This window comes from Moschus berezovskii, chromosome 25 (assembly GCF_049115385.1).
Source record: "Moschus berezovskii isolate FMDL1 chromosome 25, NW_MosBer_1.0, whole genome shotgun sequence".
Classification (NCBI taxonomy): Eukaryota; Metazoa; Chordata; class Mammalia; order Artiodactyla; family Moschidae; genus Moschus; species Moschus berezovskii.
This window is the reverse complement of record NC_142484.1, coordinates 28818858-28840230: the sequence shown is the minus strand read 5'-3', so window position 1 is coordinate 28840230 and position 21373 is coordinate 28818858. Positions and strand designations below refer to the sequence as shown.

Below are 21373 nucleotides of genomic sequence, written 5' to 3'. Positions count from 1 at the left end.
AAAGAAAAAATCTCCTGTATTAATAATCAATGGACAGGAGGTTGAGGGCTGTCTTACTTATGAATAGCCATAGTGATGAGAAGTAACACATCTTTAAAATAACTTTATCTTTGAAGATACCATGAAAGTCAATACTATCTGATGAGCATCCAAGAAATCCTAATGAAAATACAGGACAAGAAAATGGAACATTTTACAGTCATCTGGTAATTCTCCCACCACCTCTGCTGCATAATAACTCAGCTGCTCAGGCAGTTCGAGGAGTGGCAGTAGCCCTGCTATCCAGCTCATGAAGGTTCAGGGGCGTCCAGGCCCGAGGCACATGGCAGGAGCCGTCATCACCAGGATGCCTAAGAGGAAGGTCTGATCTGTCAAGGGGAGTGGCGATCAAGCATCACGAGAGGAGAGTGATGATGGTATCATTTAACCTTCTACCACAGAAGTGTAAACAAAGTCAAAAAGGCGGCCAGAAAGGATGCATCTTCACACACACACACACAAAAAAGGTGTAAAGATAAAGAGCCTTAAGTGACTAACCATGATAATAATGGCATTGAAACATGTATATTATCATATGTGAAACGAATCACCAGTCCAGGTTCAATGCATGATACAGGATGCTCGGGGCTGGTGTACTAGGATGAACCAGAGGGATGGGATGGGGAGGGATGTGGGAGGGGGGTTCAAGATGGGGAACACATGTACACCCAGGGCAGATTCATGTTAATGTATGGCAAAACCAATATAATATTATAAAGTAATTAGCCTCCAATTAAAATAAATAAATAAAAAAAAAGATTTAGCTGTGGAAAACAGAGAAACTAAAAAGGAGAGTCCAGTCTCTGATGAAGTAGGTAGAAAGAGGCCAAGTCTGATTAATATCATGTGGGGCTTCCCAGGGAGCTCTCTGGGTAAAGAATACACCTGTAAGTCCGGAGACGCAGGAGACCTGGGTTTGATTCCTGGATCTGGAAGATCCTATGGAGGAGGGCACGGCAAACCACTACAGTATTCTTGCCTGAAGAATCCCATTGATAAGAGGACTCTGGAAGGCTACAGTCCATGTGGTCACCAAGATTTGGACACAACTAAAGGAACCAACAGAGAAGGCAATGGCACCCCACTCCAGTACTCTTGCCTGGAAAATCCCATGGACGGAGGAGCCTGGTAGGCTGCAGTCCATGGGGTCTCGAAGAGTCGGACACGACTGAGTGCCTTCACTTTCATTTTTATGCATTGGAGAATGAAATGGCAACCCACTCCAGTGTTCTTGCCTTGAGAATCCCAGGGATGGGGGAGCCTGGTGGGCTTCCATCTATGGGGTTGCACAGAGTCAGACACGACTGAAGTGACTTAGCAGCAGCAGCAAAGCAACCAAGTCCACATGTACTTACCACATCTAATCACTGGTTCCTGTCTCCCTTCTACGTACAATCCAAGTGAATATTTTCATCAATTATTTTGTAAATACAACCTTTTTTTTTTTAGTAGCTCTAGAAACATTTTTAAGAAGGAGACGATCTCACCTCATCACATTTTTTTTTTTTTTTTAGTGTAAATGCTTCATTTTTAAGAGGTTAACTCATTTGCTGGTTGCCATTGGTGGTGGCTTTTTTTTTTTTTATGACCATCGTATTTATTTTTTTAATTTTTTTTTATTGGAGGCTGATTATTTTACAATATTATATTGGTTGGTTTTGCCATACATTGACATGAATCTGCCCTGGGTGTACATGAGTTCCCCTTCTTGAACTTCCCTCCCACCTCTCTTTATCCTCCCTCTGGGTCATCCCCGTACACCAGCCCCGAGCATCCTGTAACATGCATCGACCCTGAACTGGTGATTCATTTCACATATGACAACATACATGTTTCAATGCCATTCTCCCAAATCATCCCACCCTCACCCTCTCCCACAGAGTCCCAAAGACTGTTCTATACATCTGTGTCTCTTTTGCTGTCTCGTATACAGGGTTATCATTTGCATCTTTCTAAATTCCATATATATGCGTTAGTATACTGTATTGGTGTTTTTCTTTCTGGCTTACTTCACTCTGTATAATAGGCTCCAGTTTCATCCACCTCATTAGAACTGATTCAAATGCATTCTTTTTAACGGCTGAGTAATACTCCATTGTGTATATGTACCACAGCTTTCTTATCCATTCATCTGCAGATGGACATCTAGGTTGCTTCCATGTTTTTTTTGGTACAACCAGAAAAGGGCAACATGTTAAATTTGGGAGGTTTTGATAGTCTTGAGTGTTACATATCCATACGTAGGGCAGTAGCTTTTATATCCTATAATACTTAGCATACTAAATGACAATTTGTAGTTACAGCTGTGCATTGACTATGCCTTGAACATTTACATTATTTCTATTCTCATTTTTTTTAGTATAGTGGTTTCCTAAAGAAAGTCACTCTTTGATCGCGGCTCTTCTTGTCAGAATGACGTGTTCTCTATAACATCTTTGGTGGCAGTAGTCTAATTTCCCTAGTAACTTTCTTATTGTGCTGTGAACGATTGAAAATTTGAATCTGTAGTGTATATGATATTAAACTGTTAATTAGTGAGACTTGTGATGTAATAGTTTATCAGAATTTGAAGATATTGGTACTTGATATACTCTTAAGAAAAATTTGCTTCCAAATGTCAGGCTGGAAAGTCACTGGAATAACTGTTTAAAAGAAATTATAACCACATGCCTTTTAAAATTTCAATTCATACATTAAGAAATATATACAACCAATAAAGTCTCAATTATAAAAGAAAAGAAAGGAAAATACAAACTGATGGTCATTCTTTACATTAAAGATATTCAGTAGCATTTTCTCTGAATATCAGTATGCTTTCCTAGACTTATGAATATTAACATTTCTACCAAAAATATCTTGTTCCTATTTTAATTTCAGAAGGATTAAATGAATTCTATCCTCATGGAGCTAACATGTCTTTAAAATAAGTTCATGCTGCTGCTGCTAAGTCACTTCAGTCATGTCCGACTCTGTGTGACCCCATAGACGGAAGCCCACCAGGCTCCCCCATCCCTGGGATTCTCCAGGCAAGAACACTGGAGTGGGTTGCCATTTCCTTCTCCAATGTGTGAAAGTGAAGTCACTCAGTCGTGTCTGACTCGTAGAGATATCCAAATAATCAATTTCTCTATGTAATATTTTATTACAGCATACACGTACCAAGGATGAAGAATAAATGAGAATTTGGTTTCAGACCATTTCAGGGTACAAATATGCACATCAGTAATAAAACGAAAGCATTAAAAGGCCTTTGTTGTTTCCATCTTTATCTTTACCATATTAAACAATACTTCTGCCACCTGATGTGAAGAGCTGACTCACTAGAAAAGACCCTAAGGCTGGGAAAGATTGAGGGCAGGAGGAAGAAGGGGACAACAGAGGATGAGATGGCTGGATGGCATCACTGACTCAATGGACATGGGTTTGGGTGCACTCCAGGAGTTAGTGATGGACAGCAAGGCCTAGCGTGCTGCGGTTCATGGGGTCGCAAAGAGTTGGACACGACTAAGCGACTGAACTGAACTGATATTAAACGTATATCTTATAATTTATAGTGTTTAAAATATTTACGTGCATATGTAATATATATGTTCATACAGTAACATATAAAACATTATATAATTTAAACTTCAACTTGATTTCCTTGCCACAAATATTCCACATCTACTGGGAAGTAATTAAAAAAGCAATTACGATATCCTAAGACCAAAAGTTGGAGAAGGCAATGGCAAGCCACTCCAGTACTATTGCCTGGAAAATTTCATGGATGGAGGAGCCTGGTGGGCTGCAGTCCGTGGGGTCGCTAAGGGTCGGACACGACTGAGCAACTTCACTTTCACTTTTCACTTTCACACATTGGAGAAGGAAATGGCAACCCACTCCAGTGTTCTTGCCTGGAGAATCCCAGGGACGGGGGAGCCTGGTGGGCTACCGTCTATGGGGTCACACAGAGTCGGACATGACTGAAGTGACTTAGCAGCAGCAGCAGCAGCAAGACCAAAAGTGAAACCGAAACAAAATTCCTTAGATGTAATGTTATATTTTATGCAAATATTTTAGACTCATGTTTTCATTTTTATTCTCACAATAACCCTGGGCATACAAAGATATAAAAACATATTTCTGTAGCATGGAAAGAACATGAAAAGTTGGTTTGTATTACAGATAACTAAATGGCTAGCTAAGGACAGAGAGCTGGTAGAAAAACAGATCTAAAACTGAAAACCTTTGGGCTAGTTGGGAACTCTCTTCCAGAAGCAGGAAAGTGGGGGGAAAGGACAAGCTTACTTCTGCATTGTGTTGTTTAGTTTTTAAATTGTGCCTGACTCTTTGTGACCCCAAGGACTGTAGCCTGCCAGGCTCCTCTGTCCATGAGATTTTCCTACTAGAGTAGGTTGCCATTTCCTCCTCCAGGGATCGAACCCCTTGTCTCCTGCATTGGCAGGTGGATTCTTTACAAGTGAGCTACCTGGGAGAGTCTTTTTCTATTGATTTTAATACCTCCCAACCTTGGCTGTAAACATGAATAATCTGGGAGCTTTGAATAATCTCCAAAACTACCCTGCACTTCTACTGGAGTACAATAGAATTGAAAATATTGGCATCAGGTGTGAGCAAAGCTCCCAATGATTAAAAAAATGCAGTCTAGGTTGAGACCCTTTTGTCTATGGTTATTCCAGGTGCACTTCTTTGAGAGTTCTTAGAAATTACTTTGCAACAGATTTTTGGCAGAAAAAAAAAAAAAACAGGGAAAACAAATCCACCTTGCTTTAAACCTCCAGGCACCAAGCAGAATGCAATTTTCACTTGGATGCCTTTAAGCTCCTGAATAGGGCCACTGTTGCCTGTTGCCCTAAAATGACTTTGGCATTTCTACCAAACTGGAAAAAAAATTAACAAATCATCCTTGTCCAATTAAGTTGATGCCACAGCTGTGACCTTTACCAATGTCAATTGCAGCTAAAGTTGACTTTGAATTGCATAGAAAGAAAAACAAAGATAGAAGACGATGACTCCCTGGGATGGAAATGAAATAATGAGCTTTCATAACATAATTTCATCAATTTTTTATCTATACTACTTTTCTGAATTGCTTCTCACTTCTGCTGCCTTTCGATATTCTTTCTTTATGACATTTACTATTGTGATCACTGACATTAAATGTATTGTGAGGATTCATCCATACATTTTTTTTATAAGCCAGATTTTATTTTATTGCTACGTTTTCCCCACACACAATAGGGTACATTTGCTTCTGCCTACCTTTTCTATTAATATAATACTGGAACGGTTTCAGTTCAGTTCAGTCGCTCAGTCGTGTCTGACTCTTTGTGACCCCATGAATCACAGAACGCCAGGCTTCCCTGTCCATCACCAACTCCTGGAGTTCACTCAAACTCATGTCCATCTAGTCGGTGATGCCATCCAGCCATCTCATTCTCTGTCGTCCCCGTCTCCTCCCACCCCCAATCCCTCCCAGAATCAGACTCTTTTCCAGTGAGTCAACTAGTCACATGAGGTGGCCAAAGTATTGGAGTTTCAGCTTTAGCATCAGTCCTTCCAATGAACACCCAGGATTGATCTCCTTTAGAATGGACTGGTTGGATCTCCTTTACAGTTGTTTAAAAAACAAAAAGCAAATCTGGATTGATCCTCTCTTTACAAAACAGTTGATTTCGTTATACTGCAACAATTCTGCCCCTCCAAATACACAGCTTCCAACAGGCAAAAAATCAGGTGTCACAAACTATGGTCACAAAATATGCAGGTAGCAGGCACTGTACCTGTGCGTTTAATATACCTGAATTCTACTGCTACTCCAAACCAGCTACATTAACAGCATTCTTGGAGCATCTAGATAGACTCTTAATCCTGATGGCGATATGTGGTTGTTATAGAGTCTAACAGGATACCTGGCTGGGTTATGCCTTTGGCCAACCAAGTGGGAAGAGTATGCAAAGACCACTTCTAACTACAGCAGGTCTTCAAGCTTACTATCCTGTCTGTCACAGTTTATAAAGTTGAGGAACTAATTATTGGGAGCTGTGCAGTCAAAATGGCCAGAGAACAAATATACTCCTACAGTGCATAAGATCAAGTCAATCATCTTGTGGATCCTTGTCTCTGGATGTGTCTCAAACACTTGAAAAGGATGCTTCAAGTATGCTGGGAGATAGTTATCAGAATGTTTGGGTATGTCTGTTCCTGAAAATCAAGTTAACAGGGCTCACCTCCATGTTACTTCTTGCAGTAAGCACAGAGGGCAACTCCTTAGAGACGGCTTATCGGGGAGTTCAAGGGGTGGGTAGGCTCAGGACCATCCAGGGCTGAGTAGAAAACTCTATAAGCCAACCTGACAGCCCTAAGTCTTATCCTGGTTCTGAGAACATTTCAGTTTGGCTCCAAGTCCGCTTTGCTCCAATGCTGCGGTGACAGACATTTGAACTCATTGGGTCTGAAGTTAAAGATATCCACTAACCCGTAGGTCTCTTTTCGATCAGTGGCACAGAAAAGCTGAACTTGGTTGGCCATGCACTGTGCATCAGCATCATTCAGAAATGTGAAATCCATTTCTGCTATCATAGCACTATACCATTTTCTACCTTAAGTTTAGGGTAGTGATATAAAATCAGCTGACTGGCAGCAGCTTCCCCTGGGATCTGAATATTTATAAGTGCAGTTAAGTGAAGTTCAGTACCTATCCATTGCTGGACAAAAAACGCATAACCTTCCCTTCTTGGAGGCCACGCAGAAATGTTGGACAGGACTAAGCCCAGTTCCAGATCAAATCAAACTTTTCTTTAGGATTAACTTTATAGACTGTTATCTTTTGCTGCAAAATACTGCTGCCAAATCTCTTATTTCTTTGGCAGTTTTGTCTTTCACAATCTCAGTATTGAAGACTGAACTGAGAGTCTTGTCCTTAGTGAATCCTCAGCTCACAGGCTGTTTCCCAGTGTCTTCTGTTCCATACATGTGATAAAGTCCCCTGGCTTGGAGTGCCCCACTGGCTGCTTGTAAACTCACTGTGCTTCTCTAGTCAGGACTCAAAAGCAGCTAGGTCAGACCTGCACAACTGCTGGATCTTTCTGCAGTAGCGATCGTAGAAGGGGTTGGTCATAGAGGCGGTGGCCTTAAGCACCTTCCCGACCCCGCTGCCATTGGTGCCCTTGGCGGGCTGGCCGGAGCGGCGCACCAGGAACACTGGGGGGGCTGACAGGAGCCCCAGGCCCAGGGCACTGCTGCGCACAGGCCGCCCTGGAGGCCAGCCACCTGCAGGATGCCCGGGCCCCGTCACCACGGCAGCCACGGCCGTTCCACCTCCTCCCTCACCCATACTTTTATGCTAAGAAATTCTAGCTGTACTTATTTGAATGTGTTCTTACATCTGCACAGTGAAACTAGGTAGTTTTTGTTTAAATTAATATCCTACCAAAAATCTTCTCCAAGTATTATCTTCATTTCCACATATATTAATAGTACTTATTTTGAACATTTATTGACTGCTTTCCAGTATGAGACACTAATACATATACTAAATGCTCTATGTTAATTTTCTTAATTTCACAACAATTTGATAAGGTTGTGCTGTTATTTTCTTCCTTATATATCTCTGGCAGCACAATCTAAGGGGTTAGTTGAGCAAAATTTCAAAATTAGAAAGTCTTAGAAAAAATATATTTACATAGTAGCTTTAGAGATATCAGCATGATATATAGTAGTTTTGATATTGATATTTGCTTTTAGTATAATTTACCTATTGTAAATGTATATAATTAATATTTAATAGTAAGTATTTAAGAACTAACTAGTACAAACTCTGAAAATGTGTGTAACCTGCTTTTATAGGTATGTATGAGACATCTCCAGCAGACCGCTGGAGTATTCACTATTTTTTTTTCTTTTTTTTTTATTGGAGGCTAATTATTTTACAATATTATATTGGTTGGTTTCGCCATACATTGACATGAATCCGCCCCGGGTGTACATGAGTTCCCCTTCCTGAACCCCCCCTCCCACCTCCCTCCTCCCTTTATCCTCCTTCTGGGTCAACCCCGCACACCAGCCCCGAGCATCCTGTAACATGCATCGACCCTGAACTGGTGATTCGTTTCACATATGACAACATACATGTTTCAATGCCATTCTCCCAAATCATCCCGCCTTCACCCTCTCCCACAGAGTCCCAAAGACTGTTCTATACATCTGTGTCTCTTTTGCTGTCTCGTATACAGGGTTATCATTTGCATCTTTCTAAATTCCATATATATGCGTTAGTATACTGTATTGGTGTTTTTCTTTCTGGCTGACTTCACTCTGTATAATAGGCTCCAGTTTCATCCACCTCATTAGAACTGATTCAAATGCATTCTTTTTAATGGCTGAGTAATACTCCATTGTGTATATGTACCACAGCTTTCTTAAAACCTGATTGTTTCCTCAGCAGAAACTTAAGCTGTGCGTCTAAATGACTATGTAGCAGACAGGCTCCAGAATTTTAAAAAAAGTACCAACATGTAAATTATTTTTTAATCTTTCATCAGTAAATTCTCATAATACTGTACTCCTCAATTAATGAAGTCTGCGGCTTTTAAAATCCACAGTGAGTATATATTATGTATGTGAATTGCATATGTCTATTAGATTCATGTATACACATACATGAATACACATACACATACACATTCATGTATACATGCATACACATACATGATGCAATAAAAACCTGTCTGCATTATCTATCCTTCTGGAAAAAATAAAAATAAAATGACATTTTGGGGACGATTTTGCTTTTTTTCCAGATGTAGGTTAAAAATTGCTTACTTGGATTTGTTTCACAGATTTTAGGAAAAACCATTCAAATACAGTTTTCAAAGAAGAGGCAAAGATTTTTTTAAAATGTAGATTAGAACAGCCATATATCACACGTATAATCATAAGGGATTTGATTTAGGTCATACCTGAATGATCTTGTGGTTTTCCCTACTTTCTTAAATTTAAGTTTGAAGTTGACAATAAGGAGTTCATGATCTGAACCACAGTCAGCTCCCAGTCTTGATTTTGGTGACTGTACAGAGCTTCTCCATCTTTGGCTGCAGAGAATATAATTAATCTGATTTTGGTATTGACCATCTGGTAATATCCCATGTGTAGAGTTCTTCCCTTGTGTTTTTGGAAGAGGGTGTTTGTTATGAGCAGTGCATTCTTTTGGCAAAACTCTATTAGCCTTTGCCCTGCTTCATTTTGTACTCCAAGGCCAAATTTGCCTGTTACTCCAGGTATCTCTTGGCTTCCTACTTTTGCATTGCAGTCCCCTATCATGAAAAGGACATCTTTTTTGGGTGTGGGTTCTAGAAGGTCTTGTAGATCTTCACAAAACCATTCAACTTCAGCTTCTTCAGCATTACTGGTTGGGGCATAGACTTGGATTACTGTGATATTGAATGGTTTGCCTCAGAAACGAACAGAGATCATTCTGTTGTTTTTGAGATTGCACCCAAGTACTGCTTTACAGACTCTTGTTGACTATGATGGCTACTCCAATTCTTCTAAGGGATTCTTGCCCACAGTAGTAGATATAATAGTCATCTGAGTTAAATTCAACCGTTCCAGTCCATTTTATTTCACTGATTCCTAAAATGTCAATGTTCACTCTTGCCATTTCCTGTTTGACCACTTCCAATTTGCCTTGAACCATGGACCTAACATTCCAGATTCCTATGCAATATTGCTCTTTACAACATTGGACTTTACTTCCATCACCAGTCACATTCACAACTAGGTGCTCTCTTTGCTTTTGCTCTGTCTCTTCATTCTTTTTGGAGTTCTTTCTCCACTGATTTCCAGTAGCATATTGGGCACCTACCAACCTGGGGAGTTCATCTTTCAATGTCCTATGTTTTTTGCTTTTTCATACTGTTCACGGGGTTCTCAATGCAAGAATACTGAAGTGGTTTGCCATTCCCTTCTCCAGTGGACCACGTTTTGTCAGAACTCTCCACCATGACCCATCTGTCTTGGATGGCCCTACATGGCATGCCTCATAGGTTCATTGAGTTAGACAAGGCTGATGGGGGCAACTGACCAAGGCGGAAACTGGGTCCTGTTCTGATGGTCAGGGCCATGCTTCAGTTCAGTTCAGTTCAGTCACTCAGTCGTGTCTGACTCTTTGTGATCCCATGAACCACAGCACGCCAGGCCTCCCTGTCCATCACCAACTCCTGGAGTTCACTCAAATTCATGTCCTTCTAGTCGGTGATGCCATCCAGCCATCTCATTCTCTGTTGTCCCCTTCTCCTCCCGCCCCTAATCCCTCCCAGCATCAGAGTCTTTTCCAGTGAGCCATGCTTAGTATATCTTTAATCCAATTTTCTACTGATGGTCAGGACTGTGTTCCCTCCCTGTTGTTTGACCTGAGGCCAAACTACAGTGGAGGTAATGAAGAAGATAATGGTGATCTCCTTCAAAAGGTCCCATGCACACATGGCTGCACTCAATGCCCCCGACCATGCAGCAGGCCACTAGCGACCCACACCTCCGCTGGAGACTCCTGGACACTCACAGGCAAGTCTGGGTCAGTCTCTTGTGGCACTAGTCAAAGCTATGGTTTTTCCAGTAGTCATGTATGGATGTGATAGTTGGACTATAAAGAAAGCTGAGCACAGAAGAACTGATGCTTTTGAACTGTGGTGTTGGATGAGACTCTTGAGAGCCCCTTGGGCTGCAAGGAGATCCAATTAGTCAATCCTAACTGAAGTCAGTCCTGAATATTCATTGGAAGGACTGATGCTGAAGCTGAAACTCCAATACTTTGGCCACCTGGTGCGAAGAACTGACTCATTGGGAAAGACCTTCATGCTGAAGAAGCATGAAGCAGAAGAAGGGGATGACAGAGGATGAGATGGTGGGATGGCATCACTGACTTGATGGACATGAGTTTGAGTAAGCTCCAGGAGTTGGCAATGGACAGGGAAGCCCAGTGTGCTGCAGTCCTTGGGGTTGCAAAGGGTCTGAAACGACTGTCTGAACTGAATTGATATCATGTGTATCAAGGAATACGACCTTGATGTACTCAAGAAAAATTATGATTTGTAATGCTCATGTCATAGCAATGACCTGATAGGCACTGAGGAAACTGAGGGACAGAGAGGGTAAGTGATATGATAGTCTCACAGCTCCCTCTTGGGCATAAAATATCACTGAGACTGTAATTAATCAACTCCAAAGACATAGTATTTTGAGGTCCTCATTTAAAAGTTACATTTGGGATAAAAATTGTTCCATGACTGAAAAGTTTAGTTCTCTTACATACACCACATATCACGTTTTATTATTCAGGATTTTTCAAATATTATCTGTGAGGTGCCTGCACAGAGATTCAAGTCCCAAGAATACATAAATAGGGCTTCCCCAACGACTCAGCAGGTAAAGAATCTGCCTGCAATACAGGAGACACAGGAGATGTGGGTTTAGTTCCTGGGTCTGGAAGATCCCCTGGAGGAGGGCATGGCAACCCCCTCAGTACTGCTGCCTGGAGAATCCCATGGACTGAGGAACTTGGCAGGCTACAGTCCAATGGGTCACAAAGAGTTGGACATGATTGACTAAGAAGTGAAAGGCAAAGGAGAAAAGGAAAGATATACACATCTGAATGTAGAGTTCCAAAGAATAGGAGCTTCTTAAGTGAACAAAGCACACACACATGTGCATAAAATACAATTGCCAACATATTTGAAAAGATAAATAATATAGGCAAAAGATAAATGCCAGAAAGGCTTTTAATGCTAATTTGTAAAACAGAATGCTCTATGGTATATCAACTTAGAGTTATTGAACTTTATCTTAAATAATTAGATGTTATTATTTTTTAAAAAATAAGCATTCTCTAAACTACATGCATCTAAATGCTTCCTGTGTTTTCCTGTGATAAACCTAGAGAAATAATATACATGTATTATTTATTTCAATGACAGGATACATATTTATTAATAAGTCAGTTAAAGTAACAATCAGTAATTTCTTCCACATATTCAGGGTCATAAAGAGCCCAGTTTTAATAATGAGCCTAATAAATATACTTTAAGTTGGAGACAAGTGTCATTTGCCCATAAAATCACAAAGCTGCTTTGCTCAAAGTCACTGGACTTAATACGGTTGAATCTTTGCTTCTCCCTTAAACTAACCTGAAGTGGAAGAAGTATGTGGCTTTCTGATAGGTGGCAGAGATTGCGTAAGGTAACTGTACATTTAACCAATAATCTGTTTCAATAAATTTACCAGGGATTTTTTTAAACATAAAAATATATTATTAAGCAACTTTCTTCCCTGAGTTTGGCTGAATTAAAAAACAACAACAACAATACTGTTTTCAAAGGCGGATCAGAGAGATGTAAAAGTGAAAAATATTGGCCTAAATTTTTTGAGATCCTTCATTACATAATAAAAACAAAAGCGATAATATAAAATGGAAATACTATTTCAAATTATTGTGACAGAAAAAGAAGGTTACACAGATTAATCTGTTTTTGAGAAATCAACCAGTTACAGGAGAAAAACAGAAGAGTAGATTTATTTTGTTTTACTTAATTTTGACTCTTCATCCTGAAAATAGCATTTCCCTCATCTCCAGATTGGCCACACCCCCAGATGTAATGTATTGGTTCAGTTCAGTTCAGTTCAGTTCAGTCACTCAGTCGTGTCCGACTCTCCGTGACCCCATGAATCATAGCACGCCAGGCCTCCCTGTCCATCACCAACTCCCGGAGGTCACTCAAACTCATGTCCACAGAGTCAGTGATGCCATCCAGCCATCTCATTCTCTGTTGTCCCCTTCTCCTCCCGCCCCCAACCTTTCCCAGCATCAGAGTCTTTTCCAGTGAGTCAACTCGTCGCATGAGGTGGCCAAAGTACTGCAGTTTCAGCTTTAGCAGCAGTCCTTCCAATGAACACCCAGGATCGATCTCCCTTAGAATGGACTGGTTGGATCTCCTTGCGGTACAAGGGACTCTCAAAAGTCTTCTCCAACACCACAGTTCAAATGTATTGGTAGGTATTTGTAATAGTGGTCCTCAGGGTTTTTGCCTACCGTCCTCTGGTCCACCACGGATTTGCTTTAGAAGTTGGGCTCCTCTTTATAGCATTTATTTCAACAGCAAGTGATCCTGAGGCAAGTGATAAAATAACTGCACCTTCAAGTATACTGCCTGAAACTAAACTCCTTTCTTTAATAACAATTTCAGATTGTCAATATTTATTTAAAAGTAGAGCTTGCAAACTGAAGGTTCTGATGATTGAAAAAAAAGCAGAACTGAAACGCCCCCTTTGTCTTGTATAAAGTAGAGTGATGGCAGGGATTTGCTTAAGTTTTTAAGTTGCTAAGTTGCATCCAACTCTTTTACAACCCATGGACTTTAGGCCACCAGGCTCCTCTGTCCATGGGATTTTCCAGGCAAGCATACTGGAGTGGGTTTCTATTTTCTATTTCATTCTCCAGGGGATTGTCCTAACCCAGGGATAGAACCCATGTCTCCTGCATTGATAGGTGGATTCTTTACCGCCGAGCCACAGGGAAGCCCTCCTAATCCTCTGCTGCTGCTGCTGCTAAGTCACTTCAGTTGTGTCCGACTCTGTGAGACCCCATAGACGGAAGCCCACCAGGCTCCCCTGTCCCTGGGATTCTCCAGGCAAGAGGGAGCTCTTAAAAACTAATGATGATTGGAGCCAAACCAGGAAGAATTTATCTGAGGTGAGTCCCAAGTATTAAGACTTTTTTTTTTTTTTAAATAACTATCCCAAGTGATTCTAATGTACAATCACAATGATGAGAACTACAGGCTTAATTTCTGAAAAATGTATCCACTTTTGTAAGGATTGTGGTTATACCCTAGAAGAAAGCATTTTCCATAATAAACCCCCAGTATAAACTGGAATATAATACAAGACATTTTCTTATAATATTGTAAAATAGTGATGACAATAATAATTCTGCCTAAGAAACACCCCATTCTCTTATAAAGAAAATTTGTTTTCCAACATTCTCCAAGTGACTATGAAGACTTTACAAACTGGGTTACTATCTCCCACTTACTTCCTGATTTCTCAGTGAATTTGCTATCTTATTTGGATTCACTTTAATGATAATACAGATCGAAGTCAAGAAAGTACCTTATTTGATTTTAGATTTCAAAGCACAAATAAAGCGTACCTTGGCTGTTGTGTGTACATATGCAGTCCTAGTGTCGGTTATGGTTGGGACTGATATCTGAGTTCGATACAGCCTGAAGGGATTCAAATGGGGAGGATGCTGATCACGGAAAACAGTTGAGAGGCAGAGTTGTACAGTCTCTTTCATTGCTTTCAGCTGTGACTCCTATGAAAACAAGAGAGATCACAATTTTTACATGTGGTTCTCGTCATCATTCACCTGACTAAATTCTCCCTTTTCTCCTAGCCTATACTCATTCCCCAAATGCATATTAGTTTTAATACATAATTGCCCAACATAAATTCCATGATAACATGCCATGTAATACACACTCAGTCTATTTTTAGGAACTAATGTGTTTCATGATATATTCTGATCACTGGAATTCAGAGACATAGCTTACATTTTCCCCTCTTGAATTGACATGATTTCAATCATGATACCTTGCTGGCAAGGAAATATATTTTAGAGTCACTCTAAATTGGATTCTTTTGGCATCTGCCATCTTTCTTTTATCATAAACCTCCTTTATTACAAATCACTCCTCTTGTGATGTAGGCTTTTCTGTGTTTCTCAAATCAGGCTCTATCTTCACTCAATTAATGCTAAAACTCTTATTTCCTTGGGTCCTGTTAAGTAGTAGGAGTTATTCAGATATGATTGTAAGTGATAATCAAGCATCTGTGAAACTGGCATTATTATTTCTGTTTTACTAGGAATGTAACAAAATTTCAGGTTCTAGACGGTTTTCTTCTTTTTAAGTTTTTATTTTATATTGGAATGTATTTTGGTCTACAATGTTATGTTACTTTTAGGTGTCCAACAAAGTGATTCAGTTATACATATACCCCTTCATTTTCAGAGTCTTTTCCAATATAGGTTATTACAGTATATTGAGTAGAATTCTCGGTGCTATATAGTAGGGCCTTATTAGTTAACTTGTTCATATAACAGCAGTGTGTATATGCTCATTTCAAAGTAGTAATTTACTCCACCTTTCCCCTTAGGTAACCATAATTTTCTAAGCCTGTAAGGTCTACTTCTATTTTTAAAATAAGTTTATTTGTATCATTTTTATATTCCACAAGTTGTATCATATGATATTTGTATTCCTCTGTCTGATTTCCTTCACTTAGCATGATAATCTCGAGGTCCATCCATGTTGCTGCAAATGACATTATTTCACTTTTTTATGGCTTAGTAGTATTTTGCTGTATATATGTACCACATCCTCTTCTTTTTTTTTTTTCAAAATTTATTTATTTATTTTTTTTTTTGCATTTCAATAGTTTAATATGAACAATCAGAACTAATTAACAGTATAACAATATTTTACAACTGAAATAATTAAAATAAACTATAAAATTACTACATAAAACAGGTCGGATCTAGCTTATTTACTTTCTATAATCTCTTCAGTGCTGCAAAACCATTTCTTTTTTTTTTCCATGTTTTAATAAACACTTCGTCTTTTTGTATTGCTTTCTTTTTCATCACAATAATAGAAATATAACACCATATATCACTGTAAAACACATTTCCACATAAATGCTGATAAGCACAAAATATTTTTCATCATTTACATTTTAACTGTAATAATATATGGCAGGATTAAAGCTGCATCCATCATGTGTCTAACTAACCTTGCTGTAATGAATTTTTAAATGTAATGGTTTCTGTCGCAAAGTAAAATCGTACATAATGTCTAGTGACACAGTACGCTGGTGGATGGGTGGTTTTGGAAAATGGAAATGAAACTTCATTTTTAATTAGATTTATAAACTTCACCACCTCCACCTCCAGCCAGCTTCCCAACCCTCCCTCCCACCACCATTATTTATTTATTTATTTATTTTTTAAATGAGGCTTCTAATTAATGTTTGACAGAGCTGATTCAAGTTGAACAGACGAAATTTCTTTAAACAAACTTACTTATACTCCAGAGTCCTTTAAAAACTTAATCGCATTTATACATTGAAGGTATTTGATTTTCTTGTAACTAGCACTTCAAATGCAACAAGCATTTGAAGCAACAAGCATTTGACCCAACAAGTAAAACTTTCTACAGTTCATAACTTTTATAAATAAAATAAATTAAATGTACAGTGAATAAGTTCTCTGAAATATTTCAATATTTCTGCAGGTTTAGTAACATCATAAAATACATTTCAACTAAAATTCACAAATCTAAAACCTGTTAGGCATTTTTAGGAGTTTTAAGTTGGAAATGAAGACCAATGTTACATCGTAATATGCCAAATACAAATAGTACTTCAAATAGCAAATACTACAGTTTGTCCCAAACTTTAAAAACTATTCATGAACTCAACACTGAACTATTGATGGCTATGAGAATTGTTTCCTAGCCTTTTTGAAAATTTCAACCCATTTACGTTTAAGGTAATTATTGATAAGTACGATCCCGTAGCCATTTTCTTTATTGCTTTGGGTTCAAGTTTATACACTCTTTCTGTGTTTCCTGTCTATAGAAGATCCTTTAGCATTTGTTGGAGAGCTGGTTTGGTGATGCTGAATTCTCTCAGCTTTTGCTTGTCTGTAAAGCTTTTGATTTCTCCTTCATATTTGAATGAGATCCTTGCTTGGTATAGTAATCTGGGCTGTAGGGTATTTTCTTTCATCACTTTAAGTATGTCTTGCCACTCCCTTCTGGCCTGAAGAGTTTCTGTTGAAAGATCAGCTGTTATCCTTATGGGAATCCCCTTATGTGTTATTTGCTGCTTTTCCCTTGCTGCTTTTAATATTTGTTCTTTGTGTTTGATCTTTGTTAATTTGATTAATATGTGTCTTGGAGTATTTCGCCTTGGGTTTATCCTGTTGGGGACTCTCTGGGTTTCTTGGACTTGGGTGATTATTTCTTTCCCTATTTTAGGGAAGTTTTCAACTATTATCTCCTCAAGTATTCTCTCATGGTCTTTCTTTTTGTCTTCTTCTTCTGGAACTCCTATGATTCGAATGTTGGAGCGTTTAACATTGTCCCAGAGGTCTCTAATTTTGTCCTCATTTCTTTTAATTCGTTTTTCTTTTTTCCTCTCTGTTTCATTTATTTCTACAATTCTATCTTCTAGTTCGCTTATCCTGTCTTCTGCCTCTGTTATTCTACTGTTTGTTCCCTCCAGAGTGTTTCTGATCTCATCTATTGCATTATTCATTGTATATTGACTCTTTTTTATTTCTTCTAAGTCCTTATTAAATCTTTCTTCCATCTTCTCAATCCTTTTCTCCACGTTATTTATCTGTAACTCCATTTTGCTTTCAAGATTTTGAATCATTTTCACCATCAAAATTTGAAATTCTTTATCAGGTAAATTCCCTATATCTTCTTCTTTTGTTTGTGTTGGTGGGCAATTATCTTGTTCCTTTACTTGCTGGGTATTTCTCTGCCTCTTCATCTTGCTTATATTGCTTTGCTTGGGGTGGCCTTTCCCTCTTCTTGCAGTTTGTGGAGTTCTCTTTATTACGTAGTTTCTTCGCTGTGTGTGGGGTTGGACGGGTGATTGTCCGGGTTCCCTGGTTAGGGAAGCATGTGTCGGTGTTCTGGTGGGTGGAGCTGGATTTCTTCTCTCTCCTTTAGAAGACAATGGGCTGCTTTTCTGGGAGCCTGATGTCCTCTGCCAGTATTCAGAAGTTGTTTTGTGGACTTTACTCCGCGTTCAAATGTTCTTTTGATGAATTTGTGGGGGAGAAAGTGGTCTTGCCGTCTTTTCCCTCCGCCATCTTGTTCCTTCTTCCCCAGAACACTGGATTCTTATATTCCACTTGGTTGTGGAGTATCTCTTCCCAGCTGCTCCAGCAAGGCGCAGCCGCTGTACCTTACCTTGGACGAGGGGTATCTCCTCAAGGCCGCCCCTCCTGCTTTGAATGTGGGTCAGCTCCTCTCGGCCCTCCGGTGCCCAAGCAGCCACCGCCTCCTGGAGGTGGTACAGCTCCTCTCGGCCACCGCCCTAACCCTGGGCGCGGGGTAGCTCATCTCAGCCACGATTCTGCACGTGGTCGGTTGCGCCGGAGCCGGGCGTCTCTCGCGTCTGCGCCGCCGGAGCCGGGAGTCTCTCTCGCGTCTGCGCCGCCGGAGCCGGGCGTCTCTCGCGTCTGCCCACATCTTCTTTATCCATTCCTTTATCGATGGACATTTAGGATGCTTCCATGTCTTTGCTATTGTTTAAGTAGTGTTGCAATGAACACTAGGATGCATGCATCTTTTTGAATTATGGTTTTCTCAAGATATATGCCTAGGAGTGGGATTGCTGGATCATATAGTAGTTCTATGTTTAGTTTTTAATGAAACTCCGTACTGTACTCCACAGTGTTTGTATCAATTTACATTCGCACTAACAGTGTAGGAGGGTTCCTTTCTCTCCACACCCTTTCCAGCATTTATTGCAGAACTACTTTTTCTTTAGGTTTACATTCCAAGGTAGACTGAACTATATAGAGACAACCATCTCCAACTGCCATCCAACCTCCAGATCCCACTGCTAAAAATATTTTAAATTGCTTATAAGGTTTTAAAATGATGTCAAGTTGAGTACCAATGACAGAGACATCCCCAGGTACCAAAATAGAGAGAGACATACAACCTTGAGGAAATCTCATGATAACACAGAGGTAACTGGGGGCAAGCATATAGACCCTAGTAAGACAATAACATATAAATATCCACTTCAAGATATGAAATGTGGCCTCTGGGGCAACAGAGAAGAAGAAAAGAGAACAGCTGCTGGAGTCACATCCCTGGACAAACTGGCACAATTGGCATTTACCCTTTTTGTGTAGTTCCATGTTTGGATCAGTGGATCAATGAAGCAAAAAAGTCTGTTGTCTTCTCCTGTCACAGTAGTATACTCCCAACAAAACTACTGTCTATTGTAGATGATGTCAGGAATACATCTACAGATAGTATCCCTGCCTATTTATTGTCTCCCATACAGACCCTGTGGTCAATTTCTTGAGAGTGACTATGGCTTTGATTTTTCCCAGTGTTCTCTGTTTCCTACTATATGTGGTAGAAGATTTATCTTTAGATGAGAGTGTATATTGCTAGAACAGCAATTTAATAAATCTTTCTTTTTGGTCATATCACGAGGTTTTAAAAAAAGGCAACAGTAAGAGCAGCAACTGGAAATATATAAAAAACAGGACATACATATATTTCCTTCACATTAACCTTTCCCTGTCACATTTCAAAAAAATCTGATAAGAACAAAATAACAGTCTGATAAGAAATAGGATGGAGGGGCTTTGTTAACTGGACAGCGGGGAGTTAAGTTGAATAATAAACTTATACTCAAAATTGTCCTTTTTATTTGCTTGCCTGAGTAGCTAGATGCTTGCTATGGCTGATTATGTTTGTTTTCTTTATATAATTTATCACTAATTTTAATTTATTAATATATATGTATGAGTTCTCTGTTTTGTTCAGAACTGTATAGCTAGCATCTAACAGAATCCCTGACACATGAGAAAGGACAAATTTTTTTTTAAATAAATACTTAGTTGAAAATGTTATTTCTCTTTTGTCAGGGAAAGAAGCTATCTCAATAAAAAGAAATGAAGTAATGATTCAGATTACCCTTCCTATTGAGTCTTTGTTATAATCTTGGATGGCCCTAACCTTCTATTACTGCAGAATAAGTATGGGTGCTGTTCTCTGGAGTGACATGTTCCAGGTTCCACTGAACAATTTGAGTATGTTTTCTGTTTCTCTTAATATAGTTAGATAATGGAAATAGAGCTAATATCACAACATCAGGCAGGTCTTGGCCAGGACTCAAAGTTAACATAGCTTTGAAATGTAGATTTTTCAATGCTCAGATAATGCAGGAAGTTGTTTGAGAGTTATTTGATTCACTGCATTCATATCATGGCTCCTCTCAACACGTATATATATAAAAGTTAGATCTACGACAGGCACAAAATATATATGTTTATGTTGACAGACAAATTCCTGAGCAGCAGCTAAACTCAGATGCCAAAAGTAAACAATGAATGGCATCAAGCTAATACTTCATTTTAAGTAAACGTTCTTTAGGCAAGACAAGATTTCCAGTGGAGCAATCAATACATTTGAACGTGGGTAAAATCATCTCATCTTCTCACCCAGCCCTCCTGACATTTTCAGGGTCACCTCGGAGAGCAGAATCAACAATACACAGGTGTAACCTCCAACTCCTCACCTTTCATAGCCGTTGTAGTAAGCTATTTTTCCTCTTATGTTTCAACCTATTCTTAATCTCATAGTTTTTTACTGCCTTTCTGTTTTTGGATCACAAGCTTGTGAATTGGCCTCCTATATTAGATTCTGGATTCACTCCTTCATTACAGTGTAGATTTCTCCTGCCAGAGACCACAGATTTCTGTGAACAATGCTTCCCTCATTTGTTCATCTTTCTACCAAAAAAAAAAAAAAAAGCTCACATCTTTCCAGTTAGTCCGTCTAACTAAATAAAGCCTGCAATTGACACTACTCAGGTTTGGCTTGGCCCATCATGAGCAAGGCCAAGACAATGATCTTACACCACAATGTCATTACATTTTCATTTATACAGCTAGCTTTAGTCTGTTTTAAAATTGCAGGTAAGGCCACTGTTCACTTTGAAGTTCACTGGAACAGGATGTCACCTAATGAAATATGATGTGACTTATACAAAGTATACTTTGCCCTAGATCTTACAACATATCCCCTCTGAGATTCAGCCTTATTTTTGCCCTTGATCTTCTTCCTACACCAAACCACATTTCTCATTTCCTCTGCCATATGATACTAAAGTGAAAAGTCTTTAAGAATATCCTGCTTGTTACAATGTCCTTTGTTTAGAGTCCATCAAGCGTTTCAAGTTCATACTCATCTAGGAACCTTTACACTTGCTGTTTTCTTTGCCTGCAGAACTTTTTCCAAATAGCTATATAGGAAACTTCTAGTTAAAATGTATGCTTCAGCTCACATATTGTCTTCTATGAAACATAATCACTGATTACTCTATCAAATGAGTAACATTTGATACATTTGAACATTTCTGTCTCAAAGTCTTTATCACATAGGTTCTTAAATTATGTCTTTTGCAGCCCTTGTCATCAATGCAAATTATCTTATTGTTAGCATGTTTATTGTTTTAT

At 39.2% G+C, this 21373-nt stretch overlaps 1 protein-coding gene and 1 pseudogene across 1 annotated transcript in view; both read right to left on the bottom strand.

Annotated features, from left to right (window-relative positions):
• The window catches only part of LUZP2 (leucine zipper protein 2), a 286824-nt gene that overhangs the window by 30620 nt on the left and 234831 nt on the right, over positions 1–21373 (bottom strand). The window contains exon 6 of the mRNA XM_055416050.2: positions 14243–14407. Within this exon, the coding sequence (XP_055272025.2) occupies positions 14243–14407 (165 nt within the window). The remainder of the gene's footprint in view (positions 1–14242; positions 14408–21373) is intronic.
• Positions 6401–7375, bottom strand: LOC148773888 (ATP synthase mitochondrial F1 complex assembly factor 1 pseudogene; annotated as a pseudogene).